At 36.4% G+C, this 26,392-nt stretch overlaps 1 protein-coding gene across 4 annotated transcripts in view; it reads right to left on the reverse strand.

The window, feature by feature from the left end:
- Window positions 1-26,392, reverse strand: part of ZZZ3 (zinc finger ZZ-type containing 3) — a 57,475-nt gene that overhangs the window by 18,632 nt on the left and 12,451 nt on the right. For all 4 annotated transcript variants that reach the window (XM_030953963.1, XM_030953960.1, XM_030953962.1 and 1 more), the window contains 2 exons: window positions 14,988-15,140; window positions 11,013-12,574 (listed from right to left, as the gene is read on the reverse strand). In XM_030953963.1, the coding sequence (XP_030809823.1) occupies window positions 11,013-12,523 (1,511 nt within the window). In that variant the 5' untranslated portion in view covers window positions 12,524-12,574; window positions 14,988-15,140. The remainder of the gene's footprint in view (window positions 1-11,012; window positions 12,575-14,987; window positions 15,141-26,392) is intronic.

The raw sequence follows: 26,392 nt of genomic DNA on the forward strand, positions 1-26,392 counted from the left end.
ACAGGCAGGATGCCAGCAGATGCAGCTGAAACAACACAGAACAGCTTAAGGATACCTGGGGAGAGGATTTACCCTGGACAACAAAAAGCCTGTTTCCATCAGCAGGTGCCCAAACTTGTGTTAACAGAGCTGCACTAACAGAGGCTCAGCAGCTGCACAAATTTGTATCTAAAAAAGGGCAGGTATTTAACTTTTCTTTCTTGAGCCATTTTACTTCATTTATTTAAATTGTATTTAAGCAATTGATTTTCTAAATGAAATTGAAAAAAAGTAATAACTTCATTTAAAACATGTAAATACATAGAAGTAAAAAGCAATTAAATGTTAGAGATTTAAATGAAGTGATAATTTAACAATGATTCACATGTGTAAAGGCAAGAAAGAAATCATCTTAATGAGGTAGCCTTAAATAATTTAGTCGGAATGGAAAGAGATGAATTTACATTTGGGGAAAAATAACACCAATCCAAGAATATTCAACTTCAGTTACTTCCCTCATTAAAACATTCCCATGACCTCACTGAAGTGGTCTTTGTGGAATTAAGTAAAAATACCAGAATGTCAGGATCATTCAAAAAACATGTCACATGATACTGATCTGTGGCTACAGAGTAGCACTATAATTTCAGAAAAGGGGCTTTTGAAACAATTGTTCAGAATAAAAAGATTTCCCAGCACATTTTCATACCTCTACTAAGACATGGATTAACTTGGAGCTATTTACTTTAACTTCCATATTCAGTTTTTATGCGTTAATATATTCTGAAGCCCAAGAATAAGACTGCAGTTTTATCAAGTGAGTATCAGAAGTACAGAAATACACAAAAATAGGGATTTTGGTATCTTTCATTGCCTGGGAAAAAAAATTGAAAATACTAGTCCTGAAATACACAGTCTGCACACTCCATGTTCTGGTACTTGCAGCAGAGCTGCATTCTCCCCAAACCACTGCACATCCCCTTCAACTTCCACAGGACCTTTTAGTGAGCTGTATGTCTGCATATGTTCTTTTAAGTTTTGAACAACTACTATTCCTACAGGTTCATACAGGCTCTCTCACCCTGTATGACTGTAACAAAGCCAAGTATTTCTCTGAAAAAGCAGCAAGCTACATAAAAACACAAACACACTGAGCTCTTTCTTGAAGCCTCTGTCAATTCTGGCTTCTTAGCCTCAAATGCTACCAGAATGCTCCTGCTGCATTATGCAAGAGATCATGTGAATGAATAATTTCCAGGAGTATTTAAAAAAGTGGCTAACAATACTACTCTCTATCTTTCCAGATTCTTTGTAAATAAGCACAATTCTGATCCAAACTACCTCCAGCAGTTGTGTTAAAATTCTCCAAAATTGAAAAAGTCTTTATTAAAAGAAAAAGTAGCTCATTAATCTGCTCTAAAACCAGCTCCACCCTTCAATCAGGCACTCAAAGAGCAACCAGCTCTACATCATCCAGCTACAGTTGCATAATTTTCTCTGAAAGACGTGTCAGGAATTACCAAGGAAAATTATCCCACATCCTTTGCCAAAACCAAACACTCTTGAGTAAACTCACAGACAGGTCCCTTCCTCTGACTGAAGTTACACTTTCCTCAGTGCTAAATACTAATTTGTTAGCACATACAAAACCCAAAGCAGTTTTCTTTGCAGGAAAACGTCCACTCCAGAGAATGTAATTCTGTTTCCACAATGCCAGTATGGAAACACTCTTGCAAGTTCTTACATCATGTTAATTGCGAGGAAGCTTCTGGATGAACACTTGAATCATTCCCCACAGCACAAAACAGCTTCAGAATCTCTGCTGAAAAACCTTGATTAACATAGGGTTTAAGGGACTGATATTTCAAAAAGGAAAGCTGCTTCTTACAGATTGACAATGTTCAGCAGAAATTCCTGCTGATTCAGTTTTTCTTTTGCAGTGACAAGTATTCCACTCTTTTGGACTGCTCCATAAAGTCATTATCACAGAGCAGAGCCAGATTTCTGGAAGTCATGCCATAAGCAATTAGGTCTTACACAATTAATTTCCATGAATCTTGTTCTAATAGTGATTAGGGACACAGCAACCTTCTCTCTTGCTTGTGACAAAACTTGAAAACAGCAAGCTATTGCCTTAGTGAGACCTACTCCATTCTGATCCAGTTTGCTGAGATCTACTTTCAAAATGCCTCTCCCCTCCATTCTTCCCATCCTAATAGCATTTACATTTCCCATCAGAGTACTCAGAGTCACATCACAGATTTTAGTTTCTCTGTATCAGGACCTAACAGCAACTTTAGAAGCCACTGTATGAATATGGAATCAATCTGCCCTAACAACTGCATGTTTCTTAAGCTCTTTTTTTCTATTCTAAATAATTTGGCACTGACCTATAAAAGGGGCCACATCATTCAGAATTTTTAAATAAATAGTTCCATTTTTACAGTAAGAGTCTGTCAGTCACAGTTTCTCTCCATGGTTTCTGCAGGTTTCCTCTCCCTTGAAGAGAAGAACATCCTTAGTTGAATGAGTGATTTGAGCAGCTGATAGTACAAAAAAAGATTTTATCTTTTAGGTAGCTAAATCAAATTAGTGGGGAAAATAAAGTGGCTGTTGATAACATTCACATCAATTAAAAAAAAAACAAAACAAAACAAAAACCAAAAAAACCTCTAAATCAATATCCAAAGTCAGTTGAAAGTACTTTGGCAGCTGCACTTGCCTTACATCACTCAGTACCTTGCAAAGATATGTACTTTGATGCCTAATTAAAAAGGAGTTATTTATCCTCTTGACTTCTAAAATGCTGTGTAGCTGGTGGTCATCAATTTCCACTCCCAAAACTAACTGCATTTCTCCAGTTATATAGTTTACAGTATGTTAAAATGTACAGTACCATCAGTTCTGGGGGGCTCTGACACTAAAAATGAGTACTGTAATTCAGAAGCATTCGTTAGTTCTTGTGCAGGTAGGAACTGTTTTATATGAGGGTGTACATGTCTCATAATAAAACACAGCTAAAATATATATATAAAAAATCCTTGTTACTTTGTATTTCCAAGAGCTGTGACACAAAACTGGTTGTCACCAGGAGGATTTGAGCAAGTCTTTGTTTCATTGCCATCTGCTGGCACTCCAGCAAAGTACAGATTACAACCTGCTCAACCCAGGTCATTTATTACTCTGGACTTTGGTCTACTAACAGCAAGTTTAAAAAAAATTTGGCATCCTTCATTAGATGCCAAGAGAAAGTGTTGGATATTAAAAATGTAAAGACTGTAAATTATGTAGGAAAAAGGAAACATTAATTGCATTTAGAATTTCCAAGTCACCCAAGGAGCTGTAGTTAAAGAAATTGGCTCCCTGGAGAAACCTGTGAATCAGATCAAACACAACCCTGTCATTTCAAAGAAGTATGGTTTTTTGTTTGGGCTTATTTTGTTTGAGTTCAGAAACAACAGAAAATGCTCCCAGCTCGTAAGCTTGGCCTGAAATCTTTGCCAGGGTCACAACACAGTAATTACAATTCAGTAATTTTGACACTGCAGAGTTTCTTGCAAATTATTCTGACGCGTAACTAAGATTTAAAAAAATCTCTAAGTGCACTCTGGTAGAGTCTGGGATTCAATGCTGGATGTGTAGAGCACAACAGTAATTAGTAAGCACAAGAGACTGATGCAGAATGGCCCTTCTTTGATCTCCCTTCAGAAACAGAAAAGAGTTAAAGGGTATAATCAATAAGATCATACATATATCAACTCTTGTCAGGGCTTGTAAAAGCACCTATGCCTGGAGGAAGCAGCATATGGTGGATTTTTACCTACCTAATGCTTAGACACTATGACCAAGGTAATCTACTTACAGGCTTTTCTGCATCTCCTTATTAAACTGCTTTCTACTCTGACTTAACCTCTTTACACATACTGCCATTTACCCCACTTTCACTGCGCATATTTAATATTCACGCTTCAGACATCTTAAAGTATTTCAAAGGTAAGCAAATAATTGAACTGCATCTCTGTGTTATACATTAAACAACTGAAGTACATATTATATGGCTTCTTCAAGTCTACTGAGCCAAGAACGGAACACAAAGCACTATTTCTGAATGTCAGCCTCACACCTATTTAAAACAAAACAGAATTAACCCAAAAAGCACATTTTTAAAGGACATTTTAAAAAACCCAACAAATCCTAAGACAAAAAAGTAAATTGTACTGCAGTAATTTACCTGGATGCAAAAAAACCATTTTCCACTCAAATTTTACCTTTCCTTCAACAGCTTCAGATTTTGTGTTTCAACAGCCTGAAAAGTATTTTATTGGTTGAATTTTTAACTCTTTCCTGTAAACAGAACAAACACTCATATATTTACAGAGGCCTCATTCTCATCAAGAGCTGTCCAACACACTCAGCAGGATTTAATATTAGCTGCACAAAAGCACCCTTATCAAATACCCACATTTCCAGCAACTTTTCAAAAATTTTAGTAGCAATTAGGTCTCTGTACCTCTAAAAAACCACAGAACTTGTTTCAGTCTTGTCAACAAGAGAAGCACCCATCAGTCCTCTCCCAGTTAACACAGTTTAATACAGCTTTTTGACATTGACAGCACTCTAAACCATCTGCCTGCAGGACAGTGACATTCTGCAGGGAAGAAGATACAGGTCCCTGTCATTCCTCTATTTTCCAGGCTTGAACTGACATGAGATAATGACAGAAATTGTTTTCTTCACAAATAGCACTAAGACAGACTGACAGCACACCCCAAACTTTTTCTTGTTCCCTCTCATCATCTCTAATGAGAATGGTCTCAATTCCTTTACTGAGGGAAAAATATCACAGATTCCTCCAGCATGCCCACTTGGATATTCCTCTTTAGAAAGATGCTGGGGAAAGCAAACAATCAGAAGGAGCTTAATTCCAGAGACAAAGTAAGAGTGACCCATGTTCCCTTGAAACTGACTCAACTGCACAGAAATCCTCAGGTAAGAGGACAAGCAGAGAAAGCTGAGAACACTGATTATTGAACTCCTTCAACTCACTCTAAATTAGTTTCTGCAGGTTTTCACCCAAACAAGACACACACATACACTCAATTATTCAGGTGTATGTTCTTGCTATAGGAACAAATTAAAAAATTCCCCTCAAGTATCTGTTACAGTGATATCTGAATATTAGAAACAAATTACAAGAATATGATCTACAATCATGAGTGGCTGAATTTCTAACAGCAATACAAAGCATTATTCATCAATATTCTTTGGCTAAACAAGTGGAAAAAGGTTAGAAATAAGGAAGAAAATTAGTAAAGTATGTAGTTTTATTAGTACTCACTATAATAAAATATGGACAAACACAGCTGGTCCTTGGCTTACAAAGCACGAAACTTTCAAAGACTGCTATACAAAACAGCAGCAACATTTTTACTTTGAGCTATCCAAAGCAAAATAAAGATGTGCAGTAACAGAAAATGAAAAATCAGTTGGCTATTCCTACCAAGAACAAAGTTTTAAGGAAACCAAAAAGTAGGAGCTTTCTAAGTCTCAAATGCATGAATTGTCACACCAAAGGAACAAGTCGATTGATTAGGGCTCCCTGCTGACTGAAAGCAGCTAGTACAATATGTAGTACTTGTGCAATTTCTTTTAAAAAAAGATACTGCTGGTCAGTTTTGTAGTTCATGCTGGAGATGCTGTTAAAACTTCATGAAAGACCAGAACAAAAACTTAAAATTAGTCATGCAGCAATATCAGGCTGGGTTAGTTAAAACTGACAAATAAAGACAATCTATTCTCAAAGCAAATGGTAGTCATTTTGTTCTTGTCTTCTTGGTGGCATCATTATGCCTACTAATATTTTAGTGATCCCTACCAAGTAGGCAATTATGGTAGCATTAATTTATTCCTTTTTCCACCACACAACTTTACACTGACATAACTGGTATAACCACAATTTACTGCTTCTGCTTCTAAGTGTCCTTGTGTCAGCAGCCAAAACCACAGCCAGAGGCTCACTCTCCACACAGCTGTGCTGGGTCAATACATTACTGCCCCATCTTTCCTTGGCTTTCTTGCTCTTTTTTTAAAAATCAGGACTGTGATTCCTATGGCATTTGATATTTGTTTCCAAGTGGTATTTCCTACACCTCAAAACCATTTTTATTATTTACTGATCCTTAGTTTTCCAGTTTAGGTGAATTTACTAATGAGCATCCTTAGAAATGGTAAGCACTTCCAAATGAACAAGCAGAAAAAGAATTTTTTTACATTTTCTTGTATTGGAATAATAGGTTTCTTGTTGCCTGTGGTTGTAATTTCTTTATGTTTATGTATTTTCCCCCTCCATGACTTTTTGGTCCATGTTGACCAAAGAAATGGGAAAGACAAACTGAATTCCTGTGCATTCTCCAAAAACTGGCAGCTTGGAAAAGAGGTGAGACCATAACTACTGCCACTACAAGAGACAGGCAAGCAGAATTCAGCTGTTACTTGTCACATTCCTCCATCAATCCATCACCCCACACATCCAGAGGTACCACACCAAGGCAGCCAACAAGGAACCATCTCTGCACTGGAGAGCTCACACTCTCTTCCAGGAGTGGACTTCTGCAACACAGGACTCTCGGTGTGCCTACATAGATGCAGGCAGAAAAAGGAGGCAAATAAGGCAGGAATTCAAGGGGTAAAGGACACAAATCCAAAAGAAATCAAGTTTTATTTTCCACAGGATGCACTATTTAACTGAGGACTGCACTGTGTTTGCCAGGGCTGTTCACTGGGATGATGCTGTGGCTGCCAGCAAGATGCCTCTGTTCAGAGAAGAAAAATGAATGTGACAGATGTACCTGACATTTAACGGCTCCCAGAGTGTGCCCATTCCTAGGGAGCAAAAAGCTGATGCAACACATGCCCAAGGCATCACCTCTTGCAAAGTAAGAGCTCTAGCTTTTACTGAATAGCTTATGTAATTAAAAAATATGATTCTATGATTACAATATACTGGTATGGCAAGGTGCACCAAGTCCTATTCTAACAATTCAAGTGCAGTCAGACCAACTTTTATACAGAACTGCTTTAATTTGATCCTGTAGGCAGAAAGTTTGTGACTGAGTAAAATATAGAACCTATGCCACAGGAAATGCTAAAAATGTTTTTCTTTCTCACATTCATATAATATTAAAGGTGGATCCAAAGACATAAACAGTATTATCATCAATTGCTAAGTATATGTAAATCTGATTGTTGCATGATCCTGCACGGTTGCCTGTGTTTCCAAGATCTCTGCGACAGTACAACCCATTGTAGGTAAGAATCTACAAGAATGGGTTTTAAGAGATGTATTAAAATCCTCATTTGATCTGTCTTCACTTTAAATGCCAGTGCAGCTGTTGGAATTTAAAATATTATCAAGTAATAAAGATACATTAAAATACCTATCTATTGAACAAGGTCCTAAATCTTAAGAATTAAATGTCTGCAGGGGAACTGCTCATGCCTAAGACTTCTATTTCAGTGATCTTGCTCCAGGTCTAAGTTGTTTCTGTAAGGCCAACTGCAGTTTATAGAGTCCTAGAAATGCATTCTATAATGCATTATATGCTTGTGACACCTCAATTCCTCAATCACAATTTCATCTAGAACCCAGGACTAAGAGTCAAACACAGATTGTGCCTTTGTGCCAGCGAATACCTGCCAAACATTACAAATCTCCAAAGGAAATAGAGAGGAAGAAGAAGGAAAAAAAAAAAAAAAGGGCACTAAATGAAACACTGGGCAAAGGCAGAAAGTTCTGAGAATAAAATGCTGCACCAGACAGAAAATTAAAGTAAGCTGCTGCAGTGTGAGATAGAATTACAGCATAAAAAGATACAGCAAAGAGATATGAGAAATGCCTGAGGAAAGACATATGCAAAATACTAAGCACAGTATATAAAATTCAGCAGTGTAGAAAGTTTTACATCAGGAGGCTCAGTCTTGATGAAAGTATCTCAGGAGAAAATGCAAACATTTCTCAGCTAGAACATAGAAGCAAAATTCTCAAATACACACTAAACCATACGTTTCTAAGAGCAGTTACAATACACAAAAATTCCAATTATGTGTGTAGCAACAGACAACATTAACAACACTTCACAACTATACAACCCCCAGATCAGTTCTGTTATTATCTACAAAAATATCTATGTTGTGATAAAATTTCTGCTTAGAGATCTCATCTCTGTCTTTGTAGGACAGATCTATTTTAATAAAGAAGTTGTGGGAACATCCATCATTTCAGCCTTCTCTCTGAATAACAGTATTTCATAGTCTGTGATAGTTGTTTTTCCTATTATATCATCCAGTTTTCCCAGAAACATTAATATATGAATATTGCTTAAACATGTTAATATCTAAAAAGCATCAAAATACATACAGAAATACAACAATTTACATTTAGGGTTTTTTTTTCTTATAGCAAGTCTTATCAATGGCTCTTAAAGGTTTCAGTATATTCGTATTTTCTCACTGTCACAATAACTTCTTGGAGAGTGAAAACCAACTGTATGAATACATATGTCAGCAAGCTATGTAATGTAACAAGAAATAATATAAATTTACAGCCATATAAAGTAGCATCTATGACACAGAGGAATATATTTTTTTTCTGCCATGGAACATCCAAAGAATTACACTAATGCCATCCTGGAGAAATCTGCCTCCTCAACCTAGCCAAGATGCTCATGTCTGAACTGGCTTTTCAAAGAGAACAGAAACATAAATCAGAGAAATAATCACCCATAGTAATCCCAAACTGATGAAGGGCAGAAAACCAAAACTGTACCATTTGATGATGTGACATGCAGAACACCAGAACATTTGGCTTAGCCAGAACTACTACAAGCAAAGTGAATATCCTTTACCTCCAGCTGAATCTGCATTAATAGCATGGGAACCCTGGAATTTTTTGCATCTGACCCCTCAGGGAATACATTTCAGATAAACTGGCACAGTTTGGTTTTTCTTTTTTTTTTAAACTTTAATAATTTAGAAAACAAGTACCAAATGATTAAACAAGGGTATAATTAAGATGTTATTCAAAAACTGTTACACATGAATTAAGAGCATCCTCTAATGAACTTTGCTATTTTTAAAACTGGATAGAGGACATAGTGCACTGCACTTGATTTACTCTTGAAGCATGAAATTCTGGATAAATGACAACTGCACTCATATGTCAAAATATTGACTTCAGTTCTTTAGAAGGATCCTATTACCATGCAGAACCATCAATATACCAGGCTTATTTTCTTATAAATGTAAACAACAAAAAAGGATGGCTGTAGTTTACCAGCTCTATCAAAACTTTTTTAAATGAAGAAAAGATAAGGCTAACGCTCCCTCCCCCCCTCAGTAGCATGCTTCCCTTTGGGAAAGTAGAAATAAAATACAGGATAAAAACAATAACCACTTTTGGAATTTTGCATTCAGGCAACAAGTTAGTTGCAAGCTACCAAGTCCTACTTGCAATTTCAAAAGCTCCCCAACAAGGTTTCACAGACAGGCTGCCAATCTGAACAACAACTACACATTTCTTCAGAACTGGGTATGTTCAAAAGCTAACACTAGGGCACACACCTGAAATTTCCAAGGACAATTCAGATCTGTGTTTAAGAATAGAAAAAACTACTGTTATTTTCACAGCATTTATAATAAATATGACCCCCTACACCAAACCACATTACTAATGAATCTGTGTACTAATGTCTCTGATGAAGTAATATTTCATACAGATCCAAAATCATCCTAAGAGAGTCAAAAGACAACAGTCCATTTTCCCCATCTGTAATTTTCTTTCTCTCTACTGGGAAGGTGTCCACTTTGGACTGATGGCTGACGCTGCAAATATTTGATCATTATTTTGAAATCACAGTTTGTCTAACCAATGCTCGAATTCAAAATTTTCTGATTAAAATTATTTATCCATATCCAATACCAAACAAAATTTTACTACATAAACAATGCAGCTCTTATTATCAAAAATCCAGTCATACTGGATTAAACAATCATCTGTGATTTGTGCCCCATAGTCACAGTAACTGTGCTGTGAACATTTACTACATTTACACTGAACTACTACCAGTGCTTCAACCCTTCATACAAAGCAAACTGAAGCTCATCTGCACTTGGCCTTTCAGAACTCACAACAAAATACAGAACACCTACTAAAGAGCAAAACACAAGAGTAAAAACAGCATTACAAAGACTGAAATAAAAAACTGTGTCCCGATCTACTACCTGAAGACAAATTTTCTCCATGGAAACTTTCTTCAGTGAATCTCCCTTTTGTTTCAAAAGCTCTTGCATATTTACCACAAGGTATAGTTACCACAGTTCTACTCACAGACATTCAGATGATAAACATTAAAACGACTCAGAGCATAATAATAACAATAATTACAATAATAATATTCCTATATTTACATGTAATTAATATAAATAGCAATGTAGACACAATTTACTTTGGAGAAAGTTGCTGCATTTTTAAAATTCATATTCCTGAACACAATAATGCTGAGTTGTTTCCCATGACACTCTGAAAAAAGTATCTAACTTTAACTTTTATGTACAGCAGAATGATTATTGTATAAGCTTTATCTGCAGTGTCCATTGGATATGTTGATAAATGAATGAAATCTAATTAAAGGTTATAGTTCCTTTTGTTTTCCTTCCAGCTAGTTTTTAAGAGAAAATAAATAACAGATGCATTTTTAAAGAAACAATTACCCAAAGAAACTCAAAAAACCCAAGTTCTGGCTCAAGAATCCTTATTGCTAGAAATGTATAAACCACATTGCTGTACCATACTGCATATTAAATAGTTTAATTTTGTTTGAGGTAGAAACAAGAAAAATGAAGACTGGAGAGTATGAAAATTATAAAGCACTTAAATTTTTGTGGAAATACGTTAAATACTTAATAATTTTTGTAATAATATTATATTTTTGGTAAGAAACAAAAGCAGAATTCATGGTTACCATAGTTACACATACTCTTTGTTGTGTTTCAATGCCACATGATCTGATTCAAAGTAATACACATCAGGCTCTTCCTCATCCTCCTCTGCAGTGTGGATGTTGGCACTCTCTTTGGCAGATGGTACAAATCCAGCAACAAGCCTAGACTCAGAAAGTGGCTTTCTTATTCCATCATTCCCATGATCCCCTGTATTACTATTTCTCTCTTTTTCATTCTGTTTGACTTCTTCAGACTTTTTGGGAGATCCATTGATATTATTAATAGCTACAGGTACATTCTTTTCAGTAGGACTAAGATTATTTTCCTCAACCTGTCCGTTTTCTCTGCAAGGAGAGTTATTTTTAGGAGGGCTACTTCTGGCAGGGGCAGCCCTTCGTGGTGAAGTTCTCAATGTGTATCTGTGTTCTTGAAGTTCCAACATATTTGTCATTTGAGCCGAAACACAGTTCAGCACTGAAGAATGTGGTTCAGGTTCACCTGAGATTGATGCACTCTCCTGGTGAGTATTCAGGTTGCTATTGGTGTTTTCAGCACACTGTTCCTTAGAGGCACTGCTATCTCCTACAACATCCACCTCCTCCTCCGAATCCCTTAACAAAGATGACTGGATTTCAGAAAAGGACCCTGTAGCTGGCTCAAATGCCTGATTAGCATGCTCCTCAGGCAAGCAGTCATTTATTGGTTTGTGGTCCTCTAACTTTACCTGTTCTTGAGAGTTTGTGCAAGGCACATAATGGTCTACAACACTGTCCTCTTTGCTGCTATTAAGCAGCAACGAAGAATGGGCAAACGAGTTTCCATTTTCTGCTACTGTTTTGTCCTTGGGTGTATGGGAACCAGCACTGTTCTGCTTAGCGTTCCCATCAACCTGACAGTCATCACAGTTAAGAGAATCTGAGTCTCTCTCACCAACTCCATTGACAGTCTGATAACCTGCAACCTCCTCAACTACTGCAGAATTATTAAACCCTTCTGCACAGACATTCACCTTTTTAACTTCCCTTTTCTCACAATCATCCAATATAAGACATCGACAAGCTCGCTTAGTCCCCGTGGAGGCTGCATCATTGTCCGACACCAAGCTTTTATGCTCCAATGGCTCCTTCTCTGCCTTAGTGGGCAAGTCTTCCTCAGAACTGTTGGGTGCCTCTGAACGCAGGCAGCGTTTAATTCTTTTCAAAACTGGTGAAACAGGTTCTGCTTGCTTTTTTTCACTATTTTCCACAGTTTGTTTATCACCATTATCTTTCTCCGAAGTGGACAGCCCCCTCTTTCTAGGGCTCACCCATGACTCCCGAGCACTCTGCTGTTTCAAATCAGTAGTTCTGCCACCGTTGCTGCCCTTCTGAGTTTGCACAGACTCTGGCCTCTTCTTTGGTGACCTGGACCGGATTTGAGGATGGGCTGAGACCTCCTCCGGATGAGCAATACTGCGGTTCCTTAATGTTCTACCACAAAAATTTTCATCCAAACCATTTAAACCCACTGTAGATCTTGTAACACGAGTAGATCGAGAAGCAGCCATACTATGGCAAGTCCCTAAAGTATGTTCATTGTGATCCACTCACTGGGAAACCTTTGAAAAAATGTAAACAAAACAGTCAGAAAAAATATTCAAAAACACCTAGAGACAGAGCAAATGTGAAGAATGTATTGTCACAAATGTACCAATGTAAAACTGAATAAGCCCATTCAATGTATTCATACTGCTTCTTTCCATGGCATTTCTTTAGTGCATTAGATTTTTCCATCTCAGCTACAAAGTAGCTGACTTGGTATTTGCGGTTGCTCTGGTTTTAGTACTTGTATGAGTATTGCTCATATTTATGCTTTATGTAAGGCTGGAATGTGCCAGTTAGGCTCTAGTTACTAAATTACACTATTTTTATGTATTGTACATATATTATAATGTATTGGTATTATTATTTACATTTTCCTGTTCAAGTTAAAGGTACAAGACTGCATTTTTAATATCCTACAGTATCCAGTTACACGGTTTCACAGACTAAGAAGTAAACCATTAAAATTGCATTTGCTTACTCAGTTGTTGCTTAAAGAAAAAACAAATCTCTCATATATAACAAAACAGAACTGCAATTCTAATTTAGCAAGGAATAAAAAAAAATAAAGCACAACACTAAAAAATACTTACAGTTATTATTAGTAAAAATGAAAGAAAATAAAATTTCTGAATCAGAATCATAAAATCATTCCAGCTGGAAAAACTTTGGGAGGCAATTCTATCCAACCTCCCATTCAAATGAACATGAGGCCTAAATTCAGATTTTGTTACATGGAGCATTATCCAGCTGAGTCTTGCAAAACACTGAGTACAGATATTCCACAACTTCTCTGGGTAACCTGTTCCAGTCCTTCAAGCAAAAATATTTTTTCTTATTTTTCTTATTTCAGGTGGGGCCTCTCCTACTTCTGTATCACTTCTGAAAACAAAAGCCTAACTCTCTCTATCAGGAATCTCATCTGAGGTACTGGAAGGCTGTTTCAGCTGGTGAGATGGATCACCACTCAGGTCAGATTTAAGTAAAGTCAGACCAAAGGTAAGTTTAAAACATCCCATTTAAGAGTGCCTGTATTTCACATTTCAGGGTGAAATGTAGGAGTACTTGACCTGCCCACTATCTCAAAATAATTTTTAGGAGAACTCTGTTCAGTCTTACCCTTCTATTAATTTAATCTTTAAAAGTTCAATGTGTCAAACTCCATATCACCACAGACCTGTCATAATAGCCTTGCTAATGAATAGATTCATTTCACATTTGTGTATAATGGTACATCTTCCCTTTTTCATCTACCCAAAATCCTTTCAACTGTCATATGATGTGAAGAGTACAAATTTTAAATATGGAATCAAACCTTTCACACATTACTTAGAAATGCTGAAAATAACAAATGGAGAAAATTGTTTCAAGAGGCATTTTTCATTTTCAGTGAAGAAGGGGAAAACAAGAACATAAATTCATAAATTCTCCCAAATCTACTATTTAAGTGTCAGATGGTCCTAGAACAGAAGAAAGAATGGGACAAGACAAGTACACTCTCATCCAATACAGTTCTGTTTAACAATTATCAGTATTAACTGTATTGTGTGTTTAGGAATTCACAATGCAAGCAGTATTTCTTAAGGAAAGCAATGTATCCTAACAGCATTGTTTGGTGTAGTTTTGGACAAAACTGTAGAGGAAAGCACATTAATTTTGTGTACATGTGGTATAGCTCATAAACAAACAAAAATATGACAGCACATAATTTTGTGCAACAAAGAAAAAGACAATTATAAAGTGAAAATTTCAAATGTTTTCAAACTGCGATTTATTTGTGCTGCTACAACCCTCTTGCTTGTTAGCTACTCCTGCTGCCCCAGATGCATGCCTGGAAAAGTGCACTGTTTGTATTCCTGAAAATATATCTAAAGAGATGCTGCAGCACTAACTTTCATTCTGTCCACTTAAATGTAAGTATGTGTGAGCCCTCCAACACACTCTGCCTTAAGAGAAAATACAAATAATATGTCAAGCAGCAAATACTCAAACATCAGCAGCTGACTGAAGAGAGCAAAACACTATGTGTTTTCTGTCATGGTTTTTACACCTATTTTCCACATGGATAGACTTGCCTGCATATTCTCCCTCTTTGCATGCAAGCTCAATACCATCTGGAGAGTGATCCCATTTGGGGTTGAACCCAAACACTATTTACAGATTCCATTTCCCCTAGGTTGTTCTAATTAAAGCCAGCACACATTAGGGGTGAGTAACTGACATTTCAAACCAGTACCAATAAAATAACTTAAACCAAATTCAAATGTATACTTTGGTTAGTAATTACTTCTGAACACAACAGACTTTAGAAATCATATGTAAGAAAGAAATCTTTACTGATTTGCTGATATGATACTTTCTCAAGAAATACACCTTACATGACAAGAAAGAAAGTTATTACTTCCTTAGTAAAAATATAAAACAACTTACCATTGCAAAACTAGAAGAAATGTAAACTTCTGGCATTTCATACAGCAGACTCTTACTGTACCACTCAAATAATATCAATCAAAATGCTGATATCCATTATGTAATCCAAATGCTTTACTAGTTTATGCCATCACATCAACCAGATTTTGAAAACTGTTGAGAAAAAGACAAAGATATCAATAAAACATATAAATTATCACACTGGAAAAGAAGAAGAAGAATGCAACAGGACATATAAAGAATAACAGCTTTTAAAAGAAGAAATTCTCAATTTCAAAAGTGTCCTACTGAAAGAAAGATTAATATGCTATGAAGTAATTAAGTATGTGAAATGTTAATTTAGGTCTCAAATGTAAAATGCTTTTCTTAGTAGTTTCTAAGTGATTCACTGTATCACACTAAATGTGCAAGCAAATGAATTCACAGGAGTCATGTTAGTGTTCAAATTTCAGAAGGTATTTGAAGAGACATAAGAAAACAAGTTGTGACAGGTATTACTACACCTAATGAATTATGAAATGCACTGTATTTTATAATTAGATACACAGTGAAAAACTCTGCTGTTTAATTTTAATTAACTGAGCAGACCTCTAAACTTATATTGGCCCCAAATCCCTGAATAACCTTCACTGATCAATGGGACTAAAATGTTTTCTAGAGTTCACATTAAACCTGTTCTTCATCCAAGGAAAACAATGTATAGCACCTCGTTTGTAGTGGAAGTGAAATATTTTGGGTATTGACAGACAAAATACATCTACAGATCCAAATGTTACACAATGCTTTCAATCGTCTCCAATCTGGGCATCTGTGCCAAAGACCAAGTTACTCCTTGAAAAAATACACCAGCAATCACATTTAATTTAAGAACATCTAGCACTATGAAGGCACCATAATTCACTAAAGAATAGTGGTTATTGAAGCTTTCTTCATATTCTATTGACTTCATACAAGTGACCTTTTTTTCATCTTGACAATTCAAAAGTTCATGACCTAAAACACAAGCTGACAGGTTCCTCCATATTCTTCATTCTACACTGTTTTTATATTTAGATTACTGAAAATTGTCTTTACTTTAAACCTACTTATGATTTCATACTGATAAGAACAGAAAATTAATTCACCATTAAGTTGCCAATTCAAAATACAAACTGAGCTGCATAAGAGGAGAAGAGATTAATTATGTCTAATTGCAGTGAAGTTCAGTAACAGGAGATGTTTCTTCAGTGATGCTACACGAAGTATCACAAATTCTATTATGTAGATAACTAAATCAAATCAGGTTTCATTTATTCAGTAGGATTTCTCAATTTAAGAAACAGCAGAGAACTATCATCATAAGACAAACAAAGAATGGAAGAATGGGGCAAAGACAACCCCTTGAAAGGGAATGGTACTCTTAATCCATAATGCTGCCTTTCCTAAAGATGCCTTTAACTGATGCATCTGCACACAACAAAAGTATGACAAAGTTTGACCAATTTTTGCAAAAGAACAACATACCCAATAAAAATACTAGCTCAGTAACTTCGGTAAAAATACAAAATATTTTTAAACAAAAAACATTCAAAGAAAACATTTAAACAAAATATTAACAGTGAGCCAATCAGAAGGTGGTCTAATGTCATCATTTTTAATTACTTTACCGGTCCTAAGTAAAGAACTTATGAATAAGTTGTTTCAGGAATGGCTGGAATAGTAATACCAGTATTTTGTCAGATTTGTACACCTCATCTCTCCTGATTTTCTTTTGCCCAAAACAAGCCTATTTTACTCACAGTAGGAAAGACACACCCCCTGCTGTGTCCATTTGCCTTTGGGGACAGCTGAAGCATTTTAGACACAGCAAAAAGACTGCATAAATATCTTCAGAGAAGAAACCAAGGTGGGTAAGAAAAGTTTTACTTAGTCAGAATTTTTTATCTGGTAGCAGTTTGCAGGGATGAAGGAGGGAATAACAATTTACAAAACCAGGAAACTTAAATCAGGATACAGTGAAATGACGGCACCTTAATTACGCTTAAAACCTAGAAAACAACATTTACAAGGGCCTAACAAGTGAACAATTATATAATTTTTCACTGAAGTTTTCTTGGAAAAACTGTCTTGAAAATTAACTATTATTCCTTTACATTGCATAACCAATTACAATGACATTTTTCACTTAGAACAACCACATCTTCTGCGGCAGAGAAATTCAATAGAAGAGTAACTTAATATTTTGGACACCACTCATTTTAGCAGCTATTTGTGCGTTGGAATAAGGAGTGCAAGGGAAACTAAGTAAGCTTTTAGGTCTAAAAGCCTTTCTTCAGGGAACCACACCAACATTTAAGAAAAAATACTGGAATACTGCAATAAAGACTAGAAGTTTGAAGAGTGATAATCAGCTAAGAAACAACACACTCTGGTCTGCTAAAGCCCACTAAAAATTAAGAAGTTACAGGTTAAAATAGAGTGAAATGCAGCCAGAGCTCTTGAAATAAGTACGTGACTCTGAATTTGTCTCTTGTGGGGAAGGACCTGTGTAAGAAGCCAGTGAGCAAATGTTGCTGCTGAAGCCATCCAGGAAATGGTCACACATTAATCAGTATGGACAATCTTCAGAGTGAGACTGAAGTTCAACGGCTTGCAAAAATTTTCTGTACATCTTGCATACAATCAAGCATTTGATGACAATATAGGATGCATTTCTGGGTATGCAGTTTTTGCATTTAAGAACCCTTAAACTTACTCAGCTTTAGGCAGACTCTACCAATACATATCATCATATTCACATAATGCTATAACTTTTATTTAACTTAACCACAAGCCTATTTAGTAAAGCTACTGAATGCTCAACTGTGTGCATGAAAACTTCCAGCAACAAAGAAACAAATTTACATGGAGATGAAAACCAACAGTTAAAAGACAGCAGAATGAGGAAAACCCTTCCTAAACAGGCAGAATAACCAACTTTTTTCTAGATTATGCCAGTACTGTCTATCTGAGAGTCAAGTATGAGCCCAATTGTTTAAAGGAATTCAGAAACAAGTATGTTCCACGTGGCCCTAAGCCAGGAAAGAGGCAGTGAAAAGAAGCAGTCAATACCTGAACATACTGGGTGTATACCAGACCTGAAACCAGCAAACCAAGAGATGTGCTCTCTACTAAAACTGTGGAAGAATTATATATATGGAACTTAGGATGGAAAAATTAATATTATATACAACATTAAACAAATAAATTTTAAAAAATTGTGTAATGGAGGTGGGGAAGAACAGACTTCCAAGAGAAGTCTCCAATAGTTGTTTGATGTCACTATTTGAGGAAAATGGGCAATATCTAAAGCCTGCCACAACAATTCAACCCTGGAAAACAGAATAGTGTGTTCACCTGATCTAGAGTATAATGAATCATTTTCATATTGAAGAGAAATAATCTGTTATCTTTCTTCTGAGTCTCATCTAACAATCCATATGCTCAGTGATAATACTGCAATGATAAAGATTCAAATTTTCCTAGTGGTCAGATATGGCATTTGTGGATATCTGATAGCAGGAGCACTCTAGCACCATACTTCAGTAAATCCCCAAATTACTTCAGAGACAGTATCTGCTATTGGCAAAGTTACCATTTACAAGAGCAAATGTGACACACACATGTAATTACCCAAAGTAATAAATTGGTGGATCTCTGTGGTATGAAATAGCAGTTCTTAAATTCTCTGCAGAGCAATGGAATGTTACTTACAACAGTACATCTTTAAAAACTGAACGCAGCAGCTATTTATGCAAACAGAATCTAATCCCTTACAGAAGTATTTGCCCAAGACAAAAAAAATAGCACCTCTGAAAAGATGAGAATCTGCACAGACACCAGATTATCAAGATTTTGGATTATCTCCACATAAAAAATACATTACTTGCTAACAAAGTAGTATTACTAAATTAGGGATGAATTTCACTTAACAAATTATATTCAGTAGTCTATCACATCTAGAGTATGCCAGCATCTCTTCCCACACACACCAAGTTTCACAGAACTACATTAGCAAGAAATCAGTTTTCTGGAAACAGCATTTTATTCTTCTGATTCTACATGACATCAAAACAAGCAGTATTTCAAATGATAGAAATAACCTCCACCAAAAGACTTAATGAAGATCTTACTTGAAATAATATGTAAGAACAAGCAGCTGAAAGCTATAACAAAAGCTTAAAAGCAATAAAAATTAATAAATGGTACTGGAGTTATTCTGAGATTTCACCTGTCTCTGACACAGTAGGATTATATTGCGTATGGTCAAAATATAGTCTGTCAGAATGGGACTACTTATATTAATCTTATATATAAAAGGCTAGTAAGATAAAATAAAGAAAGTAAAAGAAAAAAAATAGAATAATATGAAAAAAGAAGTCAACAGGTTTTAAAAGCTAGCAAACTAGCAAGGGAAATGTTTTACTCAAAACTAAAACTGCAAAGAACCAGAATGGATAATTCAACATGTTATTTTTCTTCCTTAAAGGAGATGGGTTCACTAGGCTAGACAAACCTATTCTTACATAAGAGGAAAAAATTCTATAGAAAGAATCTTCTTGTGGAAATCTATTTCTACTTCTTTCTGGAAGAAAAAAAATGTAATGGGCAGGGAAAATGAATTGGTAGTTAAATAATAGGATGTATGAAAACAAACAAAAGCTCAGCCTCCTCCTAACACAGTCTTATTCTTTCTCTAAAACTGCAAAAAAAGGCTGAACCAGTAAGTTGTATGACAATGACCAGCAATGCACATCTGCTCCTCTGCACCCCTTCCACTCAGCAGTGCTATCACAACTGCTGACAGCACTGCTATCCCCAACTCTTCTGGCCTACCTATATGAGGAAACTTACTAGGAGGATGGGTGTGATATAGGCATCACCTCTCTGCCAGCCAGACATTCCAGGATAAGATTGCAAAATTACTTCACATAAACCTAAATATGAATTATACAAGTGTGACTTTATAGCAGAACTCTAGAAAAGCAACCACTATATCAAATTTCTTCTCTTTAAAGCCTGAAACACTTTAACTGCTTTCAGTTTCTTGTATCCTGGCCAAATTAGAGTTTGTGCTGAAATTATACATTGAAGCATCTGTCTCAGACTGATATTCCCACCCTGCTGTCTCTCTCCTGAATTTTCAGTCAAAATAATTACTCATTTCTGTGCACAAATATGGAAATTATTTTAAACCCTTCTTGCTGCTTAAGATACATCTGACTGCTTCCTCAAGAAGGTTTTCTTCCTCCATATTTTGGAGTAAAAAACTGGGATTCAGCATAGAGAAGAGTTTGCCTGAGAACAAAAATCCTGGTGGAGCTGTGATGAAGGCAGGCTGAGGGCAATGCTAAATGTGAATGCACAGGTAAGGAGATCAGCTACACTGGCAAAAGGAGTGGATGCTGACTGGAGAAAGACACACACAGGAAATCCTGAGGAACTGCTAGAAGACAGAAAGAACACAACTGTAAAGTCACTACTGTCTGATACTTATGAAGAACTTATGAAGAAAATTGAAATCAGACTCAGTAAAAATTGAAGCAGCAGCTATTTATGCTATATTATTTAAGCTATAATAACTTCCATGTCTCAGTTAAAAAAAATATGCTTAGCCTCACTTATTGGCCATCCCTCTATATCCTTATCACCACACCTACCCAATCCACTTTATCATCCTAGGTAAAAGTCCCACTCTAAATTTTAATATGGCTTTTTCATGTGAAACCATTCAATTGCTAATTAGCTGTCCTGTTATCCAAAGAGTATCTCCTGTGCAGGATTACCAAAACACGTGACTTACATCTTTGAGATACATTAAATCACACAGGTTCTTGAAAAGCTCATTATAAAATTAATTACACTAACTTAATTACAGTAACCATTTATCAAACTGTCACTCTAGGAGAAAACTCCAATAAGATTTAATCTTTTAACAAAGAACACAGTTTTATATAAATAGGAAAACTATTATTTATTCCCTGAAGAAGTTATTAATACAATACACAGAAAATATCTAGCATAAAAAGACATTGCTTTTTCCCATAGGTAGGCTGCGATTTTAAGAGTTCATCGAGTACTTAACAATCCTGCTAGCAGTTTACAGATGAAAAGCAACCTGATGGGAGAAAATCAATGCTCCTATACTTTTTCTTAAAAGCCAGGATAAACCATTTGCTCATTTCTGTACAATATTAAACTGGAAATTACTACTCTGTCTGATTTACTTTCAGAGCAGTGACTATGAACATGCTACCTTACGAAGTAAACTGTAAAGTGCATATTGTATGAAATACTGTCTAGAACATATTTTTATCCCAGATGATTTTCAGTCAAGGGCATGCATTTGAAATGCAACAATTAATACAGCTTTTTACATGCAAAATTACAGCACCAGTTCCATGAGCCTCACAAGGTTGATGCACAACTCAGAGCAGCACCACACACACACAACCAGGTGCCCTGTGTGGGCTGTGCTTTGAAGTGCTCCTGCATTATACTAAGGCAAACATAAACCCAGAGTCTGGAAAAGGGGCACGTGAGGCAACAGTTGCTGTAAAACATTTTCAATGCTGTTTCAGAATTAAAATGTTTTTGTTCTAATTTTTTTTCAAAATTTAAAATATGCCCTCACTTCCCAGAGAAACAAAAAGTGAGAAGGCTGTTTTTCCAGCTATCTACATTCATGAAAACTATTTTAACCACTTATTTTCCATCTGATAATGTTTTGCCTCAATCTAGGCTTTTCCCCCTATCTAGGGGGATACACACTGTTCTAGAAACAGATCAGCAATGGGCTGGCTTTGGAGTCCTAAACTGGAGTGGCACCATTCTGCCACATACCCCACCACACCGCCAGTGCTCTGAAAAATGTCATGTTCCTCCCTCTGGCCATCTCCAAACCTTAAGGATGGTGAGACAAATTCCAACCCATATATGCACTGACTAGACTGCTTGCAAACCATGTATAGCAGGTGGCTATTGGGCTCAAATACCCCTTAAAAAGGGGGCTACAATTTTTGTGAAAGCTACAAGCTCTCCACAGCTCTGAGATGTTTACTCTCAGCTAAATTTAGAGGAGTTGCTAAGTCGGCCTAAGGATTCAAATATTACTTAGTGACAACAGTAAACAAATAGAGGGACACCTAAACAGTTGATGTAAATAACACTCCAAACGCTGAAAATATATTCTGGACAGACTGGGGGCAGCGAGGGCATGCAGAACTATCCCCAAAACAATGAAGCAAAAAAAACTGCAGCTTGCCACAGCTGTGCTGTGGCCATGCTGTGTCTTCTCACCCAGTGCATTTTCATGCTTCCAGAATTACAGGCATCCCTTGGCACACCAGCTGATCCTGTGTGTACAATCACAGCACCAGTCACCACCAGCACACAGATGAGTTCTCACATGCAAGGGGCTAGGCAAAGTAATGGACAAGCTTAGAAGGCAAATGTGCTTTAAACTTGAATTTAAACACAGCAGCAGCCTGCTACCATAGAATCACAGAATCATTTAGGCTGGAAAAGACCCTCAAGATCATTGTGTCCAATTGTAAATGACTTGCCTTATGTCACTTTTTGACTGGCAGTTATTTTTAAGAGCCCCAGCTCTTCTAAGTGCTCATGTGGCTCTATTACAACTGACTGTGACATATTAATAAAACTGTATTACACCAACTAATTTCTCTGGTGAACAGCCAGAGAAACATCTATTTTCTAAAGAAACTGTCTGAGGTGCTACAGCTGTTGACATGTTTCAGCACTGTACTCTATGCTAGAACCTCAATATTGTGGCAGTTCTTAAAATAGTGATCTGCAGTAAAAAGACCCATCCCTCCTCCTGCCTTCCATAGAGGATGTTGTTTATTTTCATTGCCTCATGCTGCAGTTTGGTCTAATACACAGTACAACTGCTACAGCCATATTTAGCCATCCGTGACAGCTTTGCATTGCAGCCTTTCAAAGCAGCTCTGAGCACGTTCCTGCTCGGTGAGCTGGATGTCAGCATCATCTACACCAAGAATGGGCCTTTTTCCCCACAAGTACTTGAAGGCAGACAGAAATTTTCTCCCAATGCTTGGGCATCCTGACAAAACTGCAGGTATCAGCACCTGAAAATGTTTATTCTTAGATGCTGTCTAAATTCTGCTTTGTGACTGACACAGAGCTTGTTAAGCAGAGAGGTTTCAATACACCTCTGTAGCCTGAAGTTCTCACTGTATGCTCAGGCTGTAGTTATGTTTTCTGAGTAAGACGACTGTTATGCATATTTCAGTCTACTTGGCTTGGGAGTTTCCACTGGCAAGTACTGAAGGTGTTTTAAGTGCATTAGGAACTGTGGTTTTTAAAACCTCTTAAAGGGGCAGGGAGCAGCTGCTTTCTGTTTTGCTGCTGTTCTGTCTTCAGGCACAGTAAACAAACCAAGATGCAACATGAACAATGTCACATATCCTTCCTTTTAATCACAGTACATCTACTGCTAAGAGAGGCCTTTATTAAAAAAAACACTGACTTTCTTTAAGACTGCTCCCAGTTCAACTTGTACACTACCTTTTTCTAGCTGCTACTGTTCACATCCAACTACTTCCAGATAAGATACTTAGCCACAATTTCCTTGATTTAACAGTACCTCGGTAGCCCAACTTTTCTAGTCTAATATATATAATTCAAATAGAACTATGACCATATCACATGTGATTTTGCTTTACTTGATTGCCATTCTGCTTTCCTCTCTTGCTGTGCTCAGGTCTTCGTAGGCCAGCACATTCACTGATAAACAATATGCTGCTTTTTTTATTTCCCACAATTTCTGTGTTCTGTCTGGCCTATGCTTACAGTACCAACTGGAAATACAAAGGAAGTTCTGTCTAGCCTACATTTACATTTAAAATAATAGCCTTTTAGTTACTCTTATTTTCTCAGTATGAATATCTTTTTCATTTCAATACTTTGGCATTAAATTTAATGAATTGCTAACATAATTGCCCTGTAAGAATGCAGGGAGTTGCTTTGTTCTTTTCCTACTGGTTTTTGCTTTTCCTGTGACCACTGACAAAGAACCTTTAGGCTTGCTCCACTTTCATTTTTCACCTAGATGCAGGCTTACTCACAGGTTTTGCAGCTCCTACAGACCTTGCACAGTAAAAATTCAGAATAGTCTGATTCACACTTTCTTGATCTTTCAAAGTCACAAATTTATTCCCTTGAAAGACTAAGCTGGGAGAGTACAACTTTTCATATAGCACCACCACTTATCAGCTGTTTCTTCTCCAGGTATCTTATTAACGTGCTAAATATACATATTTGATAGACTTTACACCGTTACTCTAAACCTACCATTAACCTGTCAACACACTGCTGAAATACAACTACAGTTTATCCTACACATGCTTTTCTTTTGGCTTCCTTTATTCAACTTTGTGATACAAGGAATACCCAGATATTCTGCTTTGAATTTATTGTTCTTCAGGGTTTTGTTTTGCAACACTCAGTTTATGATTTTTTGCAACTACACGAGACAATTTACTTTCAAAACTATGCTCACTGTTCAAGTATAAAATGAAAGATTGCCTATGAAGTGAAAAATTTATTCTGATTCTATTACCCTGTCCCAGCAGCTGAATACTTTATCAAGGACTTTGTAAAGATCTCTCGATATTGAGATGTTGCACTGCATTGACAGAGCAAAAGGGACGTACTTACTACTGACTGAGCACATGAGCATATCTGTCACCTATGCACAGAGACACTTGATTCCCCTTGCATGTTAATTGACTATTCACTTTCAAAACTTCTCCCTCATTAAATTTAAATGCAAATCAATTATGCTCAACATTATTAAACTTCAAGCCTCTTTTCTCACACAGAGCAAAGCCACACGTCTCTGCAGTCAGTACTCTGTCTCCAACAGCCGTGATAAGCAGATGGTTAGGCAAGAGCTGCTGCGTATAATACCATTATAGCTTCCAAATATTTTTAGCTCAGAGTCCTCCTAAGTCATATGTGGTATCTATCTATTTTCTAAACTTCACTGAATTTCTCTTCCATGAATTTTCCTTGTCTTCCCTTGAGCTGCCATAAATTTTTAGCATTCAGGCTATCCCACTGATGTTTTTGTAAAAAAGAGAATTCTGTATTTTCATTTTTACAAATGGGTATAAAGACCTGGCAAAAAAGAAAAGGCAAGGTTAGACACCCAATGCAACTCTCACAGCAACTTCATTTTAACTCTTTCTCCATTCTGCCTTCAATTGGCTTTTTTCTGTTTTGCTTTGTCTTTTTTATTGGCAGAATAAATTTTGTGTTTTATTCAGAGCTTCCCCTTCTATTTCAGTTTTTCTGACTTTGTCTAAGAAACACTTTCTCAGGGATGAAAACAAAAAGCCTCATGGTATTATTAATGATGGAAAGCTACTATATGCATAAAGCACGCCATTGCAACTGTAATGCCATAGCTGTTGCAAATACATACACTCAGCTCTAGTAACAAAGGTGCAGGTTTGCAGTTTTATCTACCCTAATAAAACACATGAAACTTCAAGGCTTTAAACAGCATCTTGCCTTTTCTCATTTTAGTTTTCTGAAACTGAAATAATTTTTCACAGATTTGACTTTCCTCTTTTGTCTCAAGACAACAGGATTCATTACTATGGTAGTATTTCATGAACTTTACACTTCATCAGTGATTAATTCAATAATTCAGGGCAAACTCTGACCACATTTTAGTAGAATAGCAATTAGAACATTTAACCTTTTATATAAAAAGAAATGTCTGGCTATGGTATATAAAATTCTTGATAGTATTTATTTCCATAAACAAAGAAGAGACACTCATTTTACCATTCCTTGCAATTATCCTGTAACATCAGGTTAAAGGACTGAAGAAACATTAAAAGGCTATTCAAATTCCAGGTTCAGCCACTAGAGAATTTCTTGAAGCACGAGAAAAAAGGAAAAAAAAGAGATACCTTCAGCACATTTTATCAGATTCAGGAAGCAGGAAGAAGCTGCCAGAAGGTGGGTCAGAGAGTGTGAATTATGTAGTTTCCATACCTATCCTGAGCAAACACGAGCAGATTGCCAGAGTTCAGACACTTCCCTAAATGGCCAACCCATCACAGCAGTAAAAACCTGCACTTGCAGTTAAATTCTTCTTTATTGCTTTGTCTCTGAGCTGCACACCAGGATTGCTCACATACTGTATCAAATGACAACACATTTAGAAAGTTCTCATTTGCAGGAATTAGATAAAGCTTAGACTAAACGGTTACATTATTTACTATGGGCTTAGATACCGACTTACACAAATACAATATAAAACTGACTTCTTTATCCCTCCAAAACATTCAGCTACAGAGATAGGATTACTCCAAATGTTTATGTCTTAC

This window comes from Camarhynchus parvulus, chromosome 8 (assembly GCF_901933205.1).
Source record: "Camarhynchus parvulus chromosome 8, STF_HiC, whole genome shotgun sequence".
NCBI lineage: Eukaryota > Metazoa > Chordata > Aves > Passeriformes > Thraupidae > Camarhynchus > Camarhynchus parvulus.